This window comes from Pseudochaenichthys georgianus, chromosome 16, assembly GCF_902827115.2.
Source record: "Pseudochaenichthys georgianus chromosome 16, fPseGeo1.2, whole genome shotgun sequence".
NCBI lineage: Eukaryota > Metazoa > Chordata > Actinopteri > Perciformes > Channichthyidae > Pseudochaenichthys > Pseudochaenichthys georgianus.
The window spans coordinates 6414962-6439260 of record NC_047518.2 but is presented as its reverse complement, the minus strand read 5'-3'; the positions used below and the strand labels follow the sequence as shown (position 1 = coordinate 6439260).

General features: G+C 43.5%; 1 protein-coding gene across 1 annotated transcript in view; it reads left to right on the top strand.

The window, feature by feature from the left end:
• LOC117460531 (intermembrane lipid transfer protein VPS13B) overlaps positions 1 to 24299 on the top strand; it is a 424908-nt gene that overhangs the window by 41559 nt on the left and 359050 nt on the right. The window contains 2 exon segments of the mRNA XM_071205797.1: positions 8713 to 8830; positions 19164 to 19331. Coding sequence (XP_071061898.1) covers positions 8713 to 8830; positions 19164 to 19331 — 286 coding nt within the window.

Genomic DNA, 24299 nt, shown 5'->3' with positions numbered 1-24299 from the left:
TTGCAGACCGATGAAGCCATCAGAACCACATAATCTGCAAAAAGCAGTGGTGCAATCCTTAGTCCACCTAACTGCAGACCCCCTCCCCCACGACTACGCCTCGAAATCCGATCCATGTGTATTACAAACAGGATTTGTGACAAAGCGCTGCCCTGGCGGAGGCCAACCCTCACCGGAAATGGGTCCGACTTACTGCTGAGGACCCGGACACAGCTCTCGCTTTGGGAGTACAGAGATAGGATGGCCCTGAGTAGAGACCCCCTCACCCCATACTCCCGCAGCACCTCCCACAGTAACTCCCCGGGAACTCGGTCATACGCCTTCTCCAAGTCTACAACACACATGTAGACCGGATAAGCATACTCCCAGGCCCCCTCCAGGATCCTTGCGAGAGTAAAAAGCTCATCCGTCGTCCACGACCAGGACGGAATCCGCATTGTTCCTCCTCAATCTGAGGTTCGACAATCGGCCTGACCCTCATTTGGAGTACCTTAGAGTAAACTTTCCCGGGGAGGCTGAGTAGTGTGATGCCTCTGTAATTGGCACACACCCTCTGATCCCCCTTTTTGAAAAGGGGAACCACCACCCCGGTCTGCCACTCCTTCGGTACTGTTTCCGACTTCCACGCAACGTTGATGAGACGTGTCAACCATGACAGTCCCTCAACACACAGAGCCTTCAGCATTTCTGGGCGGATGTCATCCACCCTCGGGGCTTTGCCACTGTGGAGTTGTTTGACGACCTCAGTGACCTCCCCCCGGGAGTAGGGCTGTAGCGATACACTAATCTCACGATACGATACGATACACGATATTCAGCTCACAATACGATATATATCACGATATTCAGCCAACGATATAATTCGATACACTTACATCATTTTCTGAAAGATTTTAAAGGGACAGTGTGATTTTGGTGACATCTTGTGAGTGTTCCATTGACTTGGATTGAATTAATTCAACTGAAAACTGAAAGCATCAATTATACAATATATGGCTCTGACTAGACAGAGTCTACAGCTTTCAAATGCTGGACAAAATGAATCAAAAGATGTGGTGAGAAATGAGTTTCATTTATTGAAACAGTGCAAACTGTAGCTTACAAGCCTTTGAAACGTAAGTACATAAAGTGCAGTATCACAATGGACAATGAATTAAAAGGTGCAGTCGGTGGCCTGTTCTGAACAGATTCTTTACAGCATTTTAGCTTAACACAGAATATGAGGTAGCCAATAATTCAAGTCACTAAGAACAACATTTAATGTAAATGTAACTGCCAATAATTCAAGTCCAAAGGAGTAACATTTAAGCCAAAAACACTAAACAGAAAGGCTCCTCTCTACATAACTGCATCTACATTCTCTTCAGATTTTTGTTCAGGAATATAATCTGATCAACGTGGTCTGGGAGAAGTGCACTTCTCTGAGCAGTGACGATATCTCCGGCGGTAGAGAAGACCCTCTCCGAGGAGACACTAGTGCCAGGGATGCACAGGTACCTTTTAGCAAGGTGTGACAAGAGTGGATACTCATACTGGTGCTCCTTCCACCAGACCAGTGGATCTTCTTTCACTTCCAAGAGATCTGCCTCCTTGTAGCGGGCCATCTGCTCCTTGGCCTGGTTCTCTTGGGTATTTGTCTTGGGTTGTGCTCCACCACCGTATCGTTCACCACCAAGAAGGGCAGCCAGTGGACAAGACGGCTTTGGATTCCTGGGTGGAGGATGCTGACCTTCAAATAAATAAACAATAAAAACACATTATTTATAGTTAATCACATTCCATAATTCCTACTCAGAGGTTCAGACAACACAGTGTGCTTCACTGGATAACAATGGGTGATACTGACCTTGACTGCTCTCTCCTTCCTTGAATCGCACACCATCATCTACAGTCTCTTCTTCGGATGCCATCCCCTCATCATCAGCGCTACCATTACATTTCCTGTGCCCTCTTCGACCACACTCCAAAGTGACAACTAAATGAAATAGGTCAACATGAAATGAAATTCATGAGCTTTCACTGTAATACATCTTTTAATTAGTGTATTTAAAATATATGCCTTTAAAACTGTTAACATTATAGTATTTATGCTTTTTAAACAATTTAATATTTCTGCTTTTTAAACAATTTAATATTTATGCATTTTAAACAGTTAACGTTGTAGGATTTGCCTTTTAAACTTTGAACAATGTATTATTTAGGCCTATGCTTACTCTCCAGGAGACGTTACATAGGATACAAGGCCAAGGGTTAAACCTAGCAGTACCATCATTGCCTTACCTCTGATGGCATTGGTTGATCCTGAGCCTCTGCAATCAGTCCATCATAAACTTCCTGTCTTTGGTTCTCAGTCAGGAAGGGAAGACTTTTGAATCTTGGATCCATTGCTGAACATGCATGGAGAGTTGCCCTGAGGTCGATGTACCTCTTCTGAAGATCCCCAGACATGGCAGCCTTCATCTCTTTTATGACTGCAGATTCACCTTCGATCGGTTTCAGTCCATTGATCAGTGTGTCCTGGAGGGGTGCGATAACTGACAGCGTGGGGGTCTTCTCCTTGGACATGTACTGTGTAGCCTCCTTCATGGGCTTCAGCGCGCTGACTACTTCTTCAGCTGTTGTCACGTCTGACTCAGTCAGTGTGCACAGATCCTTCTCGGTCTTCCTCACCTCACTCGAGAGCAGGGCTGCACAGATGGCCGGTTGTTGCTCAAGGAATCTTTCCAGCATGTCGTGTGCACTGTTCCACCTGTAGTTAAATAAAAGTAAGAAACTTTATTTATAGATTTAAATTTAAATTATTTATTAATGACAAAATAAATTAGTAATAAAAACAAAATAAACAATTGAAAAGTAACTACGCACAAACCTTGTAACCACGTCCGTCATCAGCTTGTGCTCTGGTAGTTGTAGAAGCCTCTGCTTCTCTTTCAGCATGTGGTTGGCTGTGGTGCTTTGTCTGAAGAAGTTCACAATGCGTCTCACTCTTCCCAACAGGCGTGCGACTGCGGGCACGTTGTGCAGCCAGATTTAGGGTGTGTGCGTAGCATTTGACGTGAAGTGTGAACGCTGCCTCCTCAGCTGCTATTGTCATATTTGACGCGTTGTCAGTGACAATTACTGGATCCTTTTCTGTAGTTTCCCACTCAGCGAGGGCCTTTCTTAGATGTTCTGCCAGGTTGTGCCCGGTGTGGCTCTCGGGCATGTCCCTGGTTTGTAATACATACGTAACAAGCTCCCATTCCTCGTTAATAAAGTGGGCCGTGATGGTGACATATGCTTCAGTTGTTCGCGAGGTCCACCCGTCGCACGTCAGGGCAACTCTCTCCGCTTTGCCCAGGGAGGCTTTGACGTGTGCCTTTGTCTGAGCATGCAGCCTGGGAACGCAAACCTTGGTGAGGTGTTGGCGGATTGGAACAGGATAGCGGGGCTCCATCGCGTTCACCATGCGCCGAAAGCCTATGTTTTCCACCACGGAATAAGGTCTCAAATCCTGACAAATAAAGTAGGCAATGGACTCTGTAATCTTCTGCGACCTTGGTGAAGTAGATGGGAACTTGTGGGAACAACCGCCATCGCTGTCCAGCACGGTTTGTTTTGGGTCACGCCGCGGCCGCAGCTTCTTGAGTTCCTCAGCTAGCACTACCTTGTCCGGGTGGTGACGTTGTAGGTGGGTTCGTAGGTTAGTGGTATTTCCAGAGTATTTCACATTTGTGTGACACAGCTTGCAAACCGCCATAGTTTTATCTAAATTGTCGCTTTCCTTCTTCTTTTTAAAGCCGAAGTGCTCCACACATCTGCTTTTAAGCACGAAGGTGCTGGGTTAATGTTTGCTGCCATTCTCCTGAACCGCTTCACACTCACTGCGAGAAGAAGACACCGGCGTCTGTGTATCTAGAAATGCTCTACAGCGACACTAGCGGCTCGGCTGGCTGACGTAATCGCTCTTCATGCAAAGCGAACTGGGGGGGAATGGGCAGCGAGCAGAGTGCCAGGCGGAACACTGGGGATTTGAATGGCACTTAATGTATTGATAGCCGCGGCTGAAATATCGATACTTTCTCAGGAAACAAAATATCGATATATATCGCAGGATTGATTAAATTGCACAGCCCTACCCGGGAGATTGGTGTTGATCCCCCGTCATACTCCAGCTCTGCCTCTAACATAGAGGGTGGACTTGTCGGGTTCAGGAGTTCCTCAAAGTGTTCCTTCCAACGCCCTAACACTCCATCAGTTGAGGTCAACAACGTCCCATCCTTACTGTACACAGCTTGGATGGTTCCCTGCTTCCCCCTCGTGAGGTGTCGGACACCATCCAGCCCCCGCTCCTGGGAGACAAGCTGCAGCTCTCGGGGGCGGATCACCACCTCACCTCCTGGATCCTGGACTACCTCACCAACCGTCCACAGTACGTGAGGACCAGGGAGTGCCAATCATGCCCCTTTCACACGGTTCTCGTTCTAGCTCCATGCTAGTGCTCTTCTGGTTCGGAACTGGTTTTTATTTTCAGCTCCCGTTTTGTTCACACTGGTGCTGCCGCTGCTGCATCATGACGTCACCGTTTACGTCGCTGATTTTCTCCCCAACGGCGTCGGGTCAATGATCGTGTTGCTTTTTAATCATACGAAGCCAAATTAAATTAAATAAGTACTTTTCAACCCTTATACTTTTCTTCAGAGTGCAGTGGTTCATTGTTTATTAATGTGTTTCAGCGGCATTTACTGACCGCTGCAGTGCTGCCCGCTGTAGAGCTGCTTGCTGTAGTGCTGCCCGCTGTTTGGCATCACAACGCTGTTATGAAAGTTTCTCTGGTATAAAATGGGTGATGTTGGCATAGCAACCGAAGCTAAACTGACTGTCTTGACTACTTGTTGCTATCCTAATGTGGCATAAGCCGTTTTCTACAGGCACATTTTACCGGCACACAATTACTAGAGATCTGATCTAGGTGGACGGTGGTACAACTCTAAACACCCATATGAAAAAGATCGGTTTACATTTTAATAATCAAATAAGTATGTGAACATAACCAATAACCTACCATAGCCAATAGCAAATAAATGTAACTTATTTTATTTTTGTTGTTCATTCATATCTTATTTTACCTAGTTAACATTTATTTATTAAATGCATATTTTTGTATCTCTCCAACCTTAAACGATATTTTTGGTTTACTGTCCTATAGTATACATTGGAATGATTTCAAACCTGTTTTTATTTATCCTAATAATTATAAAGGAGTGCCTTGGAAATATGTGTTTACATAATTTGTGGTCAAAACGTTTGAGACCCACTGAGATAACTTAGACTAAAATTAACACTCAGAGAGTCCTTTACCTCACTGAGCCTCTCAGTCTGACAGGAGAGCTCTCCTCCACCGTGGTTGTAGAAACATCTACTTCTTATATCCGTTAGCGCAGCTAGCACCAGATTCTAATAACAACAGCGTCGGTACCGGTGCGCCCTCTCTCTCTCCCTCGCTCGCTCCCATGCTCGCACTTTGGCTGTGAACTGCGGGCGCCTGATAAGCCAACATCCCCCACTTTCATCACTTGCAGAGCCCATCGTACAGGGCAAATGAAAAGAGTAACCGGGTGAAAAGGGTGTTACATTTACTTAATTATGAATGTTGTTACATCAAGGCCAAAAATTAGGATGAGCGCCAACGGTCAAAAATGTTTTTTCCCCTCCCAGAGCTACCAACGCAGCGCCCCCCAGATCTGGCGCCCTAGGCGACCGCCTATGCCAAAAATCGGCCCTGCCTAGTACATACAGTGGCAATGTCTCAAGATTTAGCAAAAATACACCTTTATTGAACATACAGTAACACAAAGACTACAAATCCACATAACAAACAAAAAGGAGTCGCCACTTAAGTTAAAACATTTTTTTAATTTTTTTTTGGGTACCTGGCTTGGGACCCCTAGCAGCGGCGTGCATATTTCAGCAGCAGCACTGCGCCGCCACTATTTGTATACAGTGGAAACACTGACTTTCATTTGCCGTGCTCGCCATAAACCGTTATTGCTCAGGTTGATGCCGCCCCTGCCCCTGCCCCTGCCCCGCCTCCGACGTAAGCGTGACGTATGCAGGTCTTGCTTCTAGACCGACCATTTTTTGGTGCTTGGTAAGCACCAGTGTTCGGCACTTATGTGGCTTTCACACCAGCGCTTTTCCCTTTCTAGCTCCGAGCGGGAGCTTTTCTGATTCAGCTCCGGTTTCCCTTTTCAGCTCCCGCTCTGTTCACACCGCCCACTGGCGCCACAGAGCTGCCCCTGCTGCGTCATGACGTCACCGTTTACATCGCTGATTTGCTCCCCAACGGCAGCCATTACGGCGCTCACAACAACAACAACAGGGAACTGCGTCGGGTCGATGATCGTGTTGCTTTTAATCACATGAAGCCAGAATAAATTGAATAACGACTTCTCCAACCTTATGCTTTGCTCCAGAGTGCCGTGGTTCATTGTTTATTAATGTGTTTCTGCAGCATTTACCGACCGCTGCAGTGTTGGCTGCTCTTCCACAGGAGTTTATTCTCCCGTTAGCTCCCGGTTAGCTCACACTGCAGCAGCCGCTCTAAAGTATTCACTGTCCGACTCACACAAGCAGCTGATACATATCCCCAGTTCCCCTTAGCCTAAGTGAATGTGTGTCAGTCTGAATTGACGCTGTTTGGTATCACAACGCTGTTATGAAAGTTTCTCTGGTATAAAACGGGTGATGTTGCATAGCAACCGAAGCTAAACTGACTACTTGCATCCGATAGCTGCAATAATACAAAACAACACGTCTGCCTCTCTCCACAATGATCAATGACAGTGAACGGATGATCAAAGTAAGGTACAAATAAACAGAATCACACGAAGCCTGCTTAGTGTTGCCTGACTTTATAAAGTGTGTTTAGAAGCACTACTGCTTGTAGGCAGGCATAACAGTCGACCCATGTTCTGGGGAGGTGGGTTTAGTTTCCTGCACGCCTCGACGTAAGAGAGACGTAAGCGACGCCACCACCGAGCCGGAGCTGAAAAAGCGCTGGTGTGAAAGGGGCATTAGAGCCGGCTCCGCTGTGGTGTGAACAGGAAACGGTGCTTATCAGGCTCTAGGTCCGAACCGGCCCTGGAACCGCGTTGGTGTGAAAGGGGCATCAGACACTATCATCAGCAGTACGGGGGCTGGCACCGTTTCTCTTCACCCTCTACACTGCAGACTTCACCCACAACACTGCAACCTGTCACCTGCAGAAGTTCTCTGACGACTCCGCCATCGTTAGCTTCATCTCCAACAAGGACGACAGGGAGTACAGGGACCTGACGCAGGACTTCACCTTCTGGTGCCAGAGGAACCACCTCCAGCTCAACGCAGGGAAGACCAAGGAGCTGGTGGTGGATTTCAGACAGTGCCGACACCAGTGAACATCCAGGGAACGGACATTGAGATTGTGAAATCTTACAAATACCTGGGCGTTCATCCGAACAATAAACTGGACTGGACAGATAATTCTGCTGCTCTGTACAAGAAGGGACAGAGCAGACTCTTTCTGCTGAGGAGACTGAGGTCTTTCGGGGTGCAGGGGGCACTCCTTCAGACATTTTATGACTCTGTTGTGGCATCAGCCATTTTTATATGGTGTGGCCTGCTGGGGCAGCAGCATCTCGGCTGCTGACAGGAAGAGACTGAACAGACTGGTAAAGAAGGCCAGCTCTGTTCTGGGGAGTACTCTGGACACTGGTGGTGGGAGACAGGAGAATGGCAGCCAAGCTGTCCTCCCTGCTGGACAATGTGTCCCACCCCCTCCAGGACACCCTGTCCTCACTGTGCAGCTCCTTCAGCGATAGGCTGCTGCTGTCTCACAGAGAGATACCGCATGGTCCTTCCTGCAGCGGTCAGACTATACAACCAGCACAGCCCCTAATAGACCCCCACACACACATCACAACACAGACTATAACACCCCTTGCTGTTAAATACCAACCAACTATGCGCAATATGTGCTATATGTGCAATATATATATCTATGTCGTTAATAACTGTGTAATATATACCTGGCTACTAAATCCTTAGAACTGTTACAAGATGTGTATTATGTAAATTGTGTAACTTGCTGCTGTTAAATATCATCCAACTATGTGCAATATGTGCTATATGTGCAATATATATATATATATATATATGCCGTTAAAACTGTGCTATATATACCTGGCTGCTAAATCCTAAGAACTGTTGCAGGATGTGTATTTTGAAAATTATGTAACTTTTTATTTATTTATTTTTTATTGTATTTTTTTATTTTTTTATTATATCATAACTTAGTACTTTTTAATGCATGTAACATATTTAACATGTGTAACATTAAGCTGTCTGTAGCTCTTTTTTCTGCTGTAACTACGTACATTTCCCCTCTGTGGGACTAATAAAGGTATTCTGATTCTGAAATACTAAAGAATTTGTCAGATAAAATCTCAGATCAGTAACTATATATGCAACCAGATTAACACAAGCAAGATAACATGGTTGATGCATGAACAATGCCATAATGAACGCATTAATACAAATATTAGAGAACACTCGGACTGCCACCCTATTGTACTTCTATACGGCTACACTAAAGTTAAATAAACAAATACTTTTATCTTGTTATAATATAAATAAAGAGCGCTGAAGAACTATTTCACCCTGTGTTCACTTCACCTATCCTCTTTTCATCAGGATGACCACGAGAGTGGATCTAGCTCCACCAGTCGCAGTGTCTCAGACAGCTTCAAGGCTGTGGCCAAGCCCCGCCGCCTTCAGCAGGCGGCCCCCAGCGACCCCGACCTGCCCCCAGGTGAGTAATGGCCCTGGGACCAGTGAAATTATTCCCCCTCCCTGGGCAGGGAGGCAGCTCCCTTATAAATTGTGTTTTTTCTTTTAAGCTCTAGGAATGCCAAACAAGTCATTTAAATCTATTGGCTTGTTGTAGTTCAATCCCTGAAGAGGCCAGTTTTGCCAATGAGGTAGTACCTGTTTACACTGTAAGAATGCATTTAGGAGGAGCTGTGTAGCACTGCTATTTCAACCTGTAAATCAGCCAGAAAGAGTGTGGGGGATGTCTCTGTGATAAATCACTCAGTGATAGCTCTTATCAACAAGGCCACTTGACCACATGCCTCCTACAGGGCCATGGATTCCTTGCCTGCCCTTTTCTACCACTTCACAGCACCTCAGAGACAATGGCCTTGTTTGTTTCGGGCTGGATAATGGCCTTCAACAAATATTTATGACTATTGGGTATTTTTTCATCATGTAAGTCTGTGTGTCTGTCGACAGATTTTGCCTAAATAGCGTCACAAACTGTGCAAGATGCAGTTACAAAACGTTAAAGATATCTATTTTTAGATCAAAATAAAGCTAAAGTTTGAATTTTTGTTAAAGTGTGAATAGATGCACAATGTCAGCCATTTAATTCAACTACTTAACAAACCTGTTGGGGGGTAAATAGGAAAAAAATAAAAGTTCCAAAGGCAGGGAAAAGTTTGAGAGAAAACTGCTAAGGTGAGAAAGTAGTTGGCAAAGGAGTGACTTAAATATGAAGAAATGGGTTTAAAAGAGAAAAAAAGAAGAAAAAAGTAAGGAGAAATAAGGGGGTCTTGAGCTTTAAGAGCTAGGTCACCGTCAACAGTGAGGTTCACTCCAAGAGCCCTAGTATGCGTGAATATATGAACCTACACGCCCGGCTGCCTGTATCAGGGGAGGATCCATTTCCAGGCTGATGTTATGAGATATTATCTCTCCACAGCTGTCAAAGCAGGGTGCCTTAGATACATCCCCCCCCAGGTGTGTGTGTGTGTGTGTGTGTGTGTGTGTGTGTGTGTGTGTGTGTGTGTGTGTGTGTGTGTGTGTGTGTGTGTGTGTGTGTGTGTGTGTGTGTGTGTGTGTGTGTGTGTGTGTGTGTGTGTGTGTGTGTGTGTGTGTGTGTGTGTGTGTGTGTGTGTGTGTGTGTGTGGGTTACTTATTAAAAAGTGGGAATTAACAGGCAGAGGATGTTTGCCTAAGATTAATATAATAATAATAAGTGGAACACATCATTTATTAATCCCCAGGGGGAAATGACTACATCACACACACAGGGCACAAGCACAAACAGAACCACATACAGGATAGGAGAGGGAAAGCGAAGGGGCAGCCAGCGCCCAAATCAACCAAGATCACGGTCACCTGTTAGGGGTAATCCACTTTGTCATGTGTTTTATACATAAATATGTGTCCTAGTTTGCTAAGAGATTCGGAAACTTTCAGGAAAATATATACTCTTTTTCTTCTGATCCACCTATTCAAAAACCTCCGATTTGGCTACCATCACTGTACTTAATGACTTTTATTTGATTAGGGATGGGTCATAAACATAAATAAATAATAGTAATCATTCTGTGGGATCAAAGTCAACTTTTATAATGTGGTTGTTTTATTTCCTGAAATGAATTGCGCGCGGTACGTGAACTCGCCTCGCAGGTGCACGCCTGGGGCAGAGTACATCTAGACTCGAGAGAAAACTTGATCGAGACCGACTCGAGTCCAGTATTCCAAGTCTGCTAAGTGTAAACTGTGTAGCTTTATTATGTTAAAAACAAATTAAACGGTTGGTTTGGAATTGCCATTGGAAAAAAATGAGATGAGACCATCTCAGGGCAATGCCCCGTCTTCCTTCTTCGTCAGCATCTACGTCGACAAACCTCTGTGTTGCGCCTGCTCCCCTCCCCTTCAAAACAACCAAAACAAAACACGGCCGACACTAAAAAGCAACCACCAGCAATTATCCAGTCATTTGGCCCTAAGCTCTCACATGCTGAATTAATTTATCCTCCCTGTTCTCCATGTGGTGGAAAATAGTGATGTTAATTCATATGTCATGGGGTTGGTAGTCACACAAAGACCAAACACCAAGTGCTTCCACCTTAGGGGACTCTGTGAGTGATTATGGTTACTGCTGCTTGTGGGGGACCAGCGGCCACTGTTTGTGAGAACCGCATTTCTCCGTTTCGGGGGATTCCTGCAATGGTCATATTCACTCTGAAGAAAATGTGTTCTGTTTTATATTGGTTCAAAGAGATGTATTGGTGGCACGTCTCACTTTGAGTCTAGTTTTAGCCTGCTACCTACTGGATCAAAGTTATGTTCAAGATCAGCAGTTGCAAAACTGAACTCTCTTGAAGAGCCCCAAAGTGTTTCTTTTCATTTACTAAGTAGTGTCTTAACAGTGTGCCCACATGCTTTCTTGACAACCTAGGTCTTTTATTATAACATTATATCACCCGCAACATCATATTATTATGTGACTTCTTCAATACCGTACTATACTTCTACTTATTTTTCACAAAATATGGATTCCAATTTCAAGTCCCAACCACTCTCATTTTGATAAATATTAATAATATTGCTCAGACCAAATTCAGGGGAAGGTAGTATTCCTGTCCTGCCAAAAAAAGCACAGAATGCACTTACACCGGCTTATTTCATTGCTCATATTCTGTGTTAAATCCATGTGTATGTATGGTTGCGTGAATGCATGCATCTAAATGTATTTATTTGTTAAAGAGTTGTGCATGCATGCAAGGTTGTGTAAGTATGCGTGTAATTGGAGGAGATTGAGATTTGCATGGACTGAAATGCAAACACACTCCTGAGACAAATCCATGGTCCAGTGCTACTGCTGTCCTGGTACTGGGGCCTTTGCTCAGAAACTAAATACAGCAGCTGTTCTGGTATTACTGGAAAATGCTACTTAAAGAGAATATCCCATACTAGTAAAGACTGGTGCTTTCTCCAGTGTGAGCTTTGGGCTGTTCTGGAAACCTGCTGTTCTGTGAATCTACAGTTTTACTACAAGAGGCCCCAGAGCTAGTAGAATGACTAACATCATCAGGTGGTGATAGTTACTATTAATAACACAGCCTTGCAGTGTTTCCATGGTTCCACAGGAAACTTGCCATGGTGGAATTTAGACCTTAGTCCCACTTTGTTCCCTTTCCTTATATTTTTTCGGAAATTAATTAGGGCAGGGATTTATAGAATTGTGTGAACTGCTATGTCCCACAGTAGCTGCTATATGTACTTGCTCAAATACATAGCTAACTGTCTTGATTATATTTCAGAATAACAAGCAAGCAAGTTGCCCTTACAGTAATTTGTTTGTGTGAAACTTTTCAATCCTTCACTCGACAGCTAATTATTCTTTCCATATACAGGACACATTGTGATCAAGGACAGTATAGTATTTATTTCCTGTATTGCACAGAAGAGAGCACTTGGCCTGTTCTAAGACCAAATAAAGAAGCTGGTTTTCCCAGTAATTTTATGGTTGAACAGTTTTAAGTGGGCTTCTTCCCTGTGGGCCGCAACACAGGTGCTGGCTGTGTCAATTGTTTACAGAAGTTCTAGCAGCGCGATGGCTTGCAGAGAGAAGAATTGTGGCCCTGGACTTAGTGCGAGGCAAGAAGAGATATAGCAAGTGTGAGGTTGAACGTGGCTCTCATCCGGAACTCAGCAAAGGTGGATCACGTCTCAGCGCTGACGGCGTGTAACCTGTTCCTCAGGTGAGTTTCAGAGCATGAGCAGCTGCTGCTCATCACAGCTGCTGCTCATCACAGCTGCTGCTCGTGCTCTGAAACTCACCTGAGGAACAGGTTACACGCCGTCAGCGCTGAGACGTGATCCACCTTTGCTGAGTTCCGGATGAGAGCCACGTTCAACCTCATCCACCACAGCGGACCCGAGTTCCACTAAAGGCACGCCGGGAAGGGTTTCAGGAGCCACTCCACACTGGGCGAATCACTTCTGGGATCCTACTTTTGCCCGCCGAGTGGATTTAGCACGAGAGGGAGCAACTCTTGCAGAGATAAAGAGTCGGAAGTGTGGTCCCGGCTCTCCTCTTGCCGCTCCTCTCGCCGCTCCTCACACTGCGTATCGCCGCTCCTCTTGCCGCTCCTCTTGCCGCTCCTCTTGCCGCTCCTCTCGCCGCTCCTCACACCGCGTATCGCCGCTCCTCTTGCCGCTCCTCTCGCCGCTCCTCTCGCCGCTCCTCTCGCCGCTCCTCTTGCCGCTCCTCTCGCCGCTCCTCTTGCCGCTCCTCTTGCCGCTCCTCTTGCCGCTCCTCTCGCCGCTCCTCACACCGCGTATCGCCGCTCCTCTCCGCTCCTGTGCTACCGGCGGAGATGTAAAGTGGATTAAATAGCCGGTGTAACGCGGTGGGATTACCTTCTCTACTCTGCTGTGCTGCTATAGCTGAGGCCTGGTTCCACCTTGCTCCGGGAACAGCGTGGATACTGTTGTGCTGGACTGGGAGAATGGCGGGTGTCGTGTTTCTGCTGTGCCTTTTCTTGGCTGTGCTGGACAAGGAGAAGATCGCTAGTCGTCCTGAACAATCTACTGGATTCGGGTATGTTCTGCCGCCCGCAGTGGACATCCCCTGTACAGTTTCGGAGGTGTTGCACAATCAATTGCTGGTTGCACTGTCGCAGACATTCATTTCGGAAAATGTTTGTCTTTCTCACATGCCTGCCACGATGGTCCTTCAGAATTGTTTTTTAAACTCTAATCTCACTTTCGCGAAGTTTGCTGGTGATTCTAGAACAGCTGACAATGTATGTGTATTGATTAAGAGGAAAAGATCCTTGGTATTTTTATTGTTGTTACTATCAGGAAATGTACAGCCAAATCCAGGTCCACCGAGCAGTATTAGTCAAATATCTACTCCTGCTGATTTTATATCTAGATCTGGGCTAGGTTTAATTCATTTAAATGTGCGTAGTCTGTTACCTAAATTAGATTTTGTCCGTATTTGGGCGAGTTCGACTGATGCTGATGTCATTGGCTTATCAGAAACGTGGCTAGATAAATCAATTTTCGCCTCTGACATTTACATAAATGGTTACAGTGTATATCGTACTGACCGGCCTAAAAACTAATATGGTTTCCAAATCTGTTAGTAAACAGCTAGAATTTTTAGCCGTGAATATTGAGGTAACAAAGGGTCAACAGCTCATGGTGGTGGGCTGCTACAGGGCCCCTTCGGCTGTCAAGGACTCTTTATCGTCTTTGGCAAAACTGTTATCACAACTTTCCTACAAGGAAATAGTGCTGCTTGGTGATTTTAATTGGGACTGGTTAACTTCTGTGTCAGAGGATTTTAAAAACCTGTGTCCCTCATTGAATTTTACCCAGATTATAGACAGTCCTACTCGCCCAAATATTAAGTCCCCAAATAAATCCTCCTTAATTGATCTAATTTTAACAAATGTTCCACATAAATACTCATCTGTGGGAGTATTTGCTAATGATGTGAGTGACCACTGTGTTGTAGCCACAATTAGGGACACTAAGGTCCAAAAGGTTAAACCACGTATCATCACAAAGAGAGACAAAAAACACTTTGTGGAGCAGGGTTTTTTACATGATCTGTTTGATTTTGATTGGGGTAGAATCAATTTGTGTGCTGATGTAGAAACTGCATGGTCTTATTTTTATCTTGGTTTTATGAAAATTATAGATAGACATGCACCTCTGCGTAAATTTAGAGTGAAGGGACGAAACAATCCCTGGTTTTCTGCTGAGCTGTCCAGTCTCCTTCATGAGAGAAATAATGCTTGGGCTAAGGCTAGGAAATCAGGCTCAGAGGTAGAATGGCTACGTTTTAGGCAGCTAAGAAATAGCTTCACATCTCAAATAAAAAGTGCTAAATCAAAGTACTATTTGTCGGTTACCACAGAAAACCTGAATAATCCTAGGAAATTTTGGAAAGCCATAAAATCGATTTCCACTGGTGATATCCCAAATGAGCTACCTCCGTGCCTTACCACAGCATCTGGCACTATATCAGACAGGGCTACTATGCTAAATTGCTTTAATGAGCATTTTGTGTCTTGTGGCTCTCTGTTTGGCTGTGTGGCTCCTGTGAACGCTCCAATCCTTGACTCTGAACAATGTGGTCTGGAAAACCCTTTCAGTTTTACTCCTTTAACTATTGGTATTGTTCATGAAGCATTATCCAAGTTAGATCCTAGGAAACCGGCTGGCCCGGACAACGTAGAACCTTTATTTTTAAAGATAGCTGCAGATTTTATTGCTCCACCTCTTACTTCTCTTTTTAACCTCTCCCTCAGCACGAACACAATTCCAAAAGTATGGAAGTCTGCTTATGTCTTGCCTTTACTGAAAGGAGGGGAAGCAACTATTTTAAATAACTATAGGCCAATCTCTAAATGGTCAGTTCTGGCTAAGGTGCTCGAACGCTTAGTGAGTGAACAAGTAAAGGAGTTTTTATGTATAAATGATATCCTGTCTAAACATCAGTCAGGATTCAGAAAGAAACACAGCACCATCACTGCGACAATGAAAGTGGTCAAATGACATTACTACTATTTTAGATAATAAGCAGAGTTGTGCAGCTCTGTTTATTGACCTTTCCAAAGCATTTGACACCGTTGATCATCGCATTTCAAAGCAGAGGCTACTCAGTATTGGCATATCCAGCAATGCAGTGGGGTGGTTTGTGAACTACCTCTCTGAAAGGTCCCAATGTGTTCATTTTGATGGACTGTCTTATGAATGGTTAAACATTTCTAATGGTGTACCACAAGGTTCTGTTTTAGGACCACTTTTATTCTCCATATATATTAACAGTGTAGGTGATAATGTGGATGAAGCTACTTTACATTTTTATGGGGATGATACTGTGATGTATTGTGCAGGTCCCTCCATTAAAGAGGCTGTTGTTAAATTACAAGCTGTTTTTAACACTATTCAGACTCAGCTCTCTGAATTAAAGCTTCTTTTAAATGTGGATAAAACCAAGGTAATGCTCTTTTCAAAAGCTAAAAAGACACCAGAGCCTGTTTTAGATATTGTAACTACGCAAGGAACAAAACTTGAAGTTGTTGCCTGTTACAAATACCTTGGTATCTGGCTTGATGATTGTCTCTCTTTTAAACTTCATGTCAATAACCTGCTTAAAAAACTGAGGGTTAGGCTAGGTTTCTTTTTCAGAAACAAGTCCTGTTTCTCGCTTGAGGCCAGGAAAAGGCTAGTCACTGTGACCTTTTTACCTGTGCTGGACTATGGTGATCTGGTCTATATGAATGCACCTGCCAATTACCTGAGCAAATTGGATGCTGCGTATCACAGTGCTCTGAGATTTGTCACAAACTGTAAAGCGCTTACACATCACTGTACACTGTATACCAAGGCAGGTTTACCATCACTCTCTGTACGGAGGCTCAGTCATTGGTACACGTTTATCTATAAAGCTTTGTTGGGTAAACTCCCGTATTATATCTGCTCTCTGATAACACAGAGAGTTGCAAGCAGCTATTGTCTGAGGTCACATGATGTAGTCTTGTTAGATGTGCCAAGAGCAAGGACTGTGTTAGGTAAGACAGCTTTTATGTGCGCAGCTCCACTTGCTTGGAACAATCTTCAGCAAGAATTGAAACTGAGCAATCTCATTCCTCTGCATTTTTTAAAGCTAAGGTAAATGAAATGCTTGCTGATACAATGGGCACTTGTAAATGTCTATAACTATGTATCCTGTAAATATAATGTATAATGTCCTTTATTGTTTTATGTTTCATGTGGAACCTATATGCTGCAGGTCTCCCTTGAAAAAGAGATCATAGATCTCAATGGGACCAATCTGGATAAATAAAGGTTTGAAATTAAATGAAATGAAAAGAGTGCAAGAGAGACACTCTTTCTAAATAAGAAACAAAGAGTGAAATAGCAGGAGGTAAAGTGATGGCTTGCCAGGCTGCAGGTGTGACAGCAGCATTCTGACTAAGCCCAGAACCACACACACACACACCCACACACACACACACACACACACACACACACACACACACACACCACACACACACACACACACACACACACACACACACACACACACACACACACACACACACACACACACACACACACACACACACACACACACACACACACACACACACACACACACACACACACACACACACACACACACACACACACACACACACACACACACACACACACACACACACACACACACACACACACACACACACACACACACACACACACATGACATTCGGCCAGGTTGATATATACTCAAAGTCAGACACACATTTAGTTTATGAGTTGTGTTTATATATGCCATCTTCTCTTCCTGCAACTCTGTTTGGTCAGGCGGCAACCTCATGAGAATTGTGTCCTTTGGATTATGCTAATAGGTGTAAGGTGTGTACAAGTGGCAGAACAGTTAACCAAGTCATGGAAATATTTTTGTTTACAGCACCACTTGGCCTAATTATCCATTCTGTTATGCCCTGAGCCAGACATGTGGATCCAGAAAGACAAACATTTGGTTTGGAAAACAAGGGAAAAGTATTAAAGGTTTATATGTTTAACTTGTAATTCTTTGTTTAACAGTAAATGGAAGGAATTAATAATGCCATTGGTTAGGAGGATTTATTACTGTATACTTTCATATTTTATGCTTGAAAGTCCCCTGTCTGTAATATTTTAAGTTCTTTCTTACTTGGTTGAGCAATGACCTTAGCATGTATGTTTTTCCTCCAAAGCTTCTGTTTCTGGGTGTCATTGTGGCCATAATGAGGTAACACTGCAGGATGTAACACTGCAGGATGGCTCCCCCAGCTCTGCTGAAACCCAATATATCGCAGTGCTCTTTTTCTGCTGCTTGGTTGCTAAGCCCCTTCGCCTCCTCACCACAAAACCACCGACCCCCATCTTTCACCCTCTATTTTTATATTCCTGTTTCTTTCCATTCGTACAAACTTCATAACTCTAACCCATGCTCTCCATCACCACGATATATAAAGGTTCCTGTTTTATTTTCTTTAAATCCTGTAATGTTTTACATTTTTAAAGTAAGTGATGAAATAAACTGTCAAGCCTTCACATTATAAAATGAATGTGTATTGAGTGTTTTCTCACAGGAAGCCAATTTGGTGTTTTTTTATTATCATTATTGGCAGAAATTGTCTTTAGTATAGTTTAATTGTGCCTTCGATGGCTATCCTGCATAAATATGTATAATGTTCTGTATCGTGTACTGTATGTGTGCAGTTAAGTGTTTGAATTGCTGCTCTGGCAGGTTGCGGAGTATACTCAGAGGGAGTCATTATGGAAATCAAGCTTCAAGGCAAAAGGAAAAATATAACTTTGGCTTTTAAGCGCTTTGGAGTCCTTCGGATAAAATCCCTATACAGCGCTGGATGGAGGAGTCAGACTTAGCTCTGCAGCACTGCTTTGAATCTACGGAGTGGTGTGTGTGTTTGAGGATGAAAATATCACATATATAACACACACACGGACGCAGTCATTTGCTACATTGGGGAAATGCATCGATGACGTGGTACCGAAGGTTACTGTATGAACATTCCCAAATCAAAAGGCCTGGATAAACAGCGAGGTGCATACCAAGCGGAAAGCGGGCACTATCGCGCACAGAGGTGGAGATTTAGGCTGGAGCCACACGAGAACGGTAACGTAAACAAACCGAATATTCCATCCACACGCAATAGGCACCAGCAACGTGCCTATTGCGAGACCGCTGGACCCGCTGGAGACGCTGTAGTATATATGCCGGGCCTGTAAGTGGCGCTGTACTTCCGCCAAAAAATACACCAAAAGCAGCGAAGAAGACTTCCGAGCATGGTTTCCATGGTTGCCCTTCTGTTTATTTTCCGCGGTGGATTTAGCAACAGAGGTGGGGAGAGGCAGGGCTCTTTTTCTCCGTCAGCAGCAGCTGATCTCTGATCTCTCTCTCCTGTCCGATTAGACTTCACTCGCGTTTATGTCCATATCGATCAGATCTAGCTAGTTCTAGCTAATGATATGACTGCCTGAGTGTCTAAGGACACCTAAAAAATAACCGACATTTTGACGGGTGAATTTTAGATTTCGGTTAACGCAAACTCTGCCGAGCGGGGGGGGGGTCTGCTGGAGGCACCTGCTGGGTGAACTGTCCTGCGAGATTCCATTTAAATATAAAAATAAATAAATATGTTTTTAATGTTTTTAAATATTATTTTGTAATATCTTGTAACGGCTCGCCACTGTAATTTGGTTTACATTTTTCGCAGATTGAGATGTTTCTCATGTTTTGTTTGTGTTCGCAGGTTACGTGCAGAGTCTGATCAGACGTGTTGTGAACAACGTGAACATTGTGGTGAACAACCTGATCCTTAAGTACGTGGAGGATGACATTGTGCTGTCGGTCAACATTACCTCAGCAGAGTGCTACACTGTGGACGATGTATGGGAGAGGGCCTTCATGGACATTACTGGTGAGCAATGGCTACTAACATTTCTTGGATTAACTAGTACATCCACTGAGACAGGAACCTATTACAATATGTGTTTAAGTTTGTTTGTTCAAACTAAGGTCATGGCTGTTTGTGTAAATGCATAATGTGAGCTGCTAGAGAAGTCTCAGTCTGATTGGAGCATGTTTATTTGATCGTTCATTTGGCAGGGACAATGCACAGTAATGAACACTTAAAACATTAAAATGTATCAAGCGTAACAGTGCCAGATTAAGCTTTAAGCTAATTTCCATCCGCAGTCCCTCACATAAAACATTTAAGAAAATTACATTTTACAAACATAGAAAAAACTAAATAAATGATATGCAAAAAGAGCAAGAGCAGCATACACAATTATTTACCACATGGCAGCAACGACATATCAAGTGCAAGAGAAGATACAAGCGCTACATAAAGTGCAAGATGAGTTACCCCTGTGTTAAAGTGCATTTAGCGGTGATTGCACGTCTGTTTGTTTCTCAACTATTCTTTGAGTTGACCTTTAAAACTATTGATTGTGGGACAATCCCGTATCTCAGTTGGGAGGCTATTCCACAATAATAATAATAATAATTCCTTACATTTATTATAGCGCTTTTTCAATGACTCAAAGCGCTTTACATATACACACATTACAGATATATCATACATGCAATGGTCAGAAACTGTGGACAATACCCACAGGAGCAAGTTCAGGTGAAGTGTCTTGCCCAAGGACACACCGGCTTTACAGACGCAGCAGCGGCGGGTTTCACCCCTTGATCTGATGATCATTGCACAGCGCACTGCGCCACACCGTCCATCTTCACGCCTCGAGGTCATCGAGGCGCTTTTACAAGTACACATTGATATCATACATGTACTGTGGACAATACCCACAATGAGCTGCCTTTAATGGAAAGTACATTTTGTGCAAAAGTGACTTCACAGTCTCCTCTGGTTTCTGACCTAGCAGCATCCAGTGTGTTTTTTGTGGATGAATTCAAATCAAATCAAATCAAGTTTTATTTATATAGCACATTTATAAACGATTTTTGGTCGAGCCAAAGTGCTGTACATATAATAAAATTAGCCTACAGTAGAGACACCTTACAGCAAATACAACAGCACAGATTGTTCAGAATATCAGTATGAGAAAAACGACACCCTCTGTCCTTAGACCCTCTGTCCTTAGACCCTCACATCGTACAAGGAAAAACTTCCAGAGAAAACCCACAGTTTAAGGGGAAAAAATGGGAGAAAACCTCAGGGAGAGCAACAGAGGAGGGATCCCTTCACATGAAGCCAGTCCATGTAAACATTTATAAACAAAGCACATACTTTTAAAAGACTTAAAATTGTCAAAGCTCAAGAAATTGTGTTTTTCAAGGATGGTACAGTGGTGGTATGAATATGGCTTTCCGTCAAAAACCTTGATAGCTCTCTTGTACAGCTGTTATATCGGTTTCAGGTTTGTGGCAAAAGCAAACGACCAGTTTGTAAAACAGTATTCAATGTGGGATAGAATCATACAGTGGAAGTATGACTTTGCAGCATTGACAGTTAAGAAAGGTCTGATTTAGTGGGAATGCTGATACAGCATTCCAACTATATGTTATTCTACGCACGAAAAGTTTATTATTATTCTGCCGGTATTTTGCCACGCTTCTCCTCCCGCATTGAACATCGCAGAAACTCCGTTCAAACATCAAAACGTTCAGCTCGGTCGAGAATCGATGGCTATCACTTTTCTCGTTCATAACTTTCATAATTCCAGAGATACATCCCATAATACATCACATTTTTAACATTGAAGTCAATGGAGAAAATCTTCAGACTTCAACAAATCTTTGCGACTTCAACTGCTAACTGTTCATTCATACTTTCACTCAGAAACCTCATTCCAACTTTAAAATGTTACACATCTTTCTGACAGTATTCGTTTAAATCTGATTCTTACTTTTAGAGATATTAAACATTGTTCAGACCTTGTTTTAGAGATTTTCTTCAGATTTTAACATTAACTAGAGTGCGTGATGTCACAGCTAGAGGGTAGGAAATCTTGAAATTTGCCTTCATATCTTTTTTTAAAACTGACATAATCCCCAAACCCTACATTCCTGAGACATAATTTATCATGACAAACGTAGGAAAACATCTCGTAGCTTTAAAAAAGACAAATAATTAGGCAAAAATAATTAAACAAAATGCCTCTTGAGGGCATTAAGTGACTGTTATGACCGGCCCGTTGGCCACAACAGAAAACCCAGGAGAGACGCTCAAAGTTTCCAACAATCTCCGCACTTTATTCGGCAACACCAAAAAACAGCAGAGTGTGGATGAGGGGAAAGGATCACGGTCAGTTCCTCCGCAGCAGGCTTGGAGAGAGTCATGACGGGGTGTAACTCCGGGCAGCTGGGCTTTAGGTAGCACCTCCGGCCAGGTGTCCCCGATCACGCTGATTGGACCTGCAACAACATTCACACCCTCACAGGCCCCAGGCTCTGGGGCCGTCACATGACAAAAACTTTCAACATGCCTCCATTAAACCCCATTGTAATTTCAGGCTGATATTTCCTCACGGTAGCAGCCGCTAGTGATGGTGAGATGAAGCCTTATGAAGCTTTGAAGCTTTCCAGCCAATTGGTTCGCAAAAGGGTTCATCTCATGAGGCTTCATCATGGGCTTCATTTGAACACAAACCCCCTGCTGGTCAAAGTGTGTAAAACAGGCAGATTGGACATCTCAACAGTGTGCTCTATCTATCTCATACCGAGTTCCCAATGAGTAAAGCCTTAGAATAACTCTAAACAACGAACATTAAATCATATTTTCATGTTAACAATATTGTATTTATTCCAGTTTAATGATTGTGATTGAAAAGCCTAAGGAGGCTGGTAAACATTACAAAGAGGGATATGTATTCCTTAATAATATTCATAAACTTAACCACGTTGTAGCCTGAGAAAGGCTAAACCATATCAAAGAATACATTTATTAACTACATTATCTCATTTAGCTGTAGCTTTTATAAACAACAAAAAATACGTATTGTTCAGTCGTTGAACCAGGGACCCTGCCGTCGTGAGTCAACTGCTTTCCAGTTGAGCCACAGCACACTAAAGCTCCCTGAAAACACTGCAACATATTTATTCCTGTATTTATTCATGTTTTTATTCCTACATTTATTTATGCTTGTATCTATTTATACTTATGACATGTTCCGACCTATATATAAGTGAGGGTCTGAGCTCTCTTGATTCCATCGTGTCACCGGGCCCGGGTACAGGAGGGGTAATATGGTTCTTATTATACATCCATGGGTATTATGAGCGTTGTGGTTCAGCGGTTCAACCGATCTGAATGGCTTCCTGAAGCAGTCACGTGGTATCGACAGGCAGCGAGGCCTCGTTTGTCATCGATCAATCAATCAATGTTTATTTATATAGCCCAATATCACAAATGTTACATTTGTCTCAGTGGTCTTCACAGTTTATACAGAATATCAGTATGACAATACGACACCCTCTGTCCTTAGACCCTCACATCGTACAAGGAAAGACTTCCAAAGAAAACCCAGTTTAAAGGGAAAAATGGGAGAAACCTCAGGGAGAGCAACAGAGGAGGGATCCCTCTCCCAGGACGGACAGACGTGCAATAGATGCCGTGTGTAAATTGAAAAGATAATACATTTGCAACATAGGTAGGTAGTCCAAATGTTTGGAAATGCATGTGTGTATAATAGGAAGATGAATCCACGAGGATATCCATCCAGGACCTATGATCCAGGACCACAGCCACGACTCAAGATCCAGCGCTCGCGATCCAGGACACAGGACCGCAGGATCATCCATGACTCCGGATCCCAGCGTATATAGACACCAAAAAGAAAGACATTTGGGGAAGCTGGGTTAATCGGAACATGAGAGTACACAGGTATAGACAGAGAGAACTAAGCCTATATCAGCAAAACTAGGGGCTGAATCTAATAAGCTCTAACTATAAGCTTTATCAAAAAGGAAGGTCTTAAGCGCACTCTTAAAAACGGATAGGGTGTCTGCCGCCCGAACACAAACTGGAAGCTGATTCCACAAATGTGGAGCTTGATAAGAAAAGGCTCTGGCTCCCATTGTACTTTTAGAGATTCTAGGAACAACCAACAACCCTGCATTCTTGGAACGCAATGCCCTAGTAGGACAGTAGGGTATAATGAGTTCTTTAAGGTAAGATGGCGCCTGCCCATTAAGGGCTTTGTAGGCGAGAAGAAGAATTTTAAATTCTATCCTGTGTTCTATACATCTATCGATGACGTCACTGGCCCAAAACGATACACGCCTCGATACATGCTTCACAAAAAGCTTCGGGGATTGCTCGACACACGCTCCGAAGCCTCGAAGCCTGGGGTCCTCACACACTCAAAACATACATAAACATACATTAAAACAAAAACAGCTCATAATTTCATGCAATTTACAGTGAAATGAAGTGAAAACTAAAATGGTCAAGGCCAAACAAAAGTAAATACAAATAAGTGTACATAATAATATATGCATACATAGCCACAGGCACAGTTCAAATTTACTTTGTAATACTTAAATATTTGTTTAGCAACCTTTTGAAATGTACTTGAGAATGTTCCTGAACTATGTGAACCGGTAAAGAGTTCCAGCTGATCACGGCTCTGGACTGATTTCTGTCCCATATTTGATTTAGATTTGGGTAATACAAACCTTCCTTCTATTGTATGTCGTGTTTGATAGTTATGTTGTGCATATTGCGCTATAAATCTTTGTGATAATATATCTGCTGAGTGAGTCACTGTAATATTTCTGACAACATTTAATAAAATACAAGTTGACCTCTGTCTGACAGTTAACCATTTCAGTGTCTCCAGCATTTCAGTGACTCTGGTTCTGTGGGAGCACTGCATGTGTGATCTCTCATCACACATTCAAGCCCCCAGTGTATCTC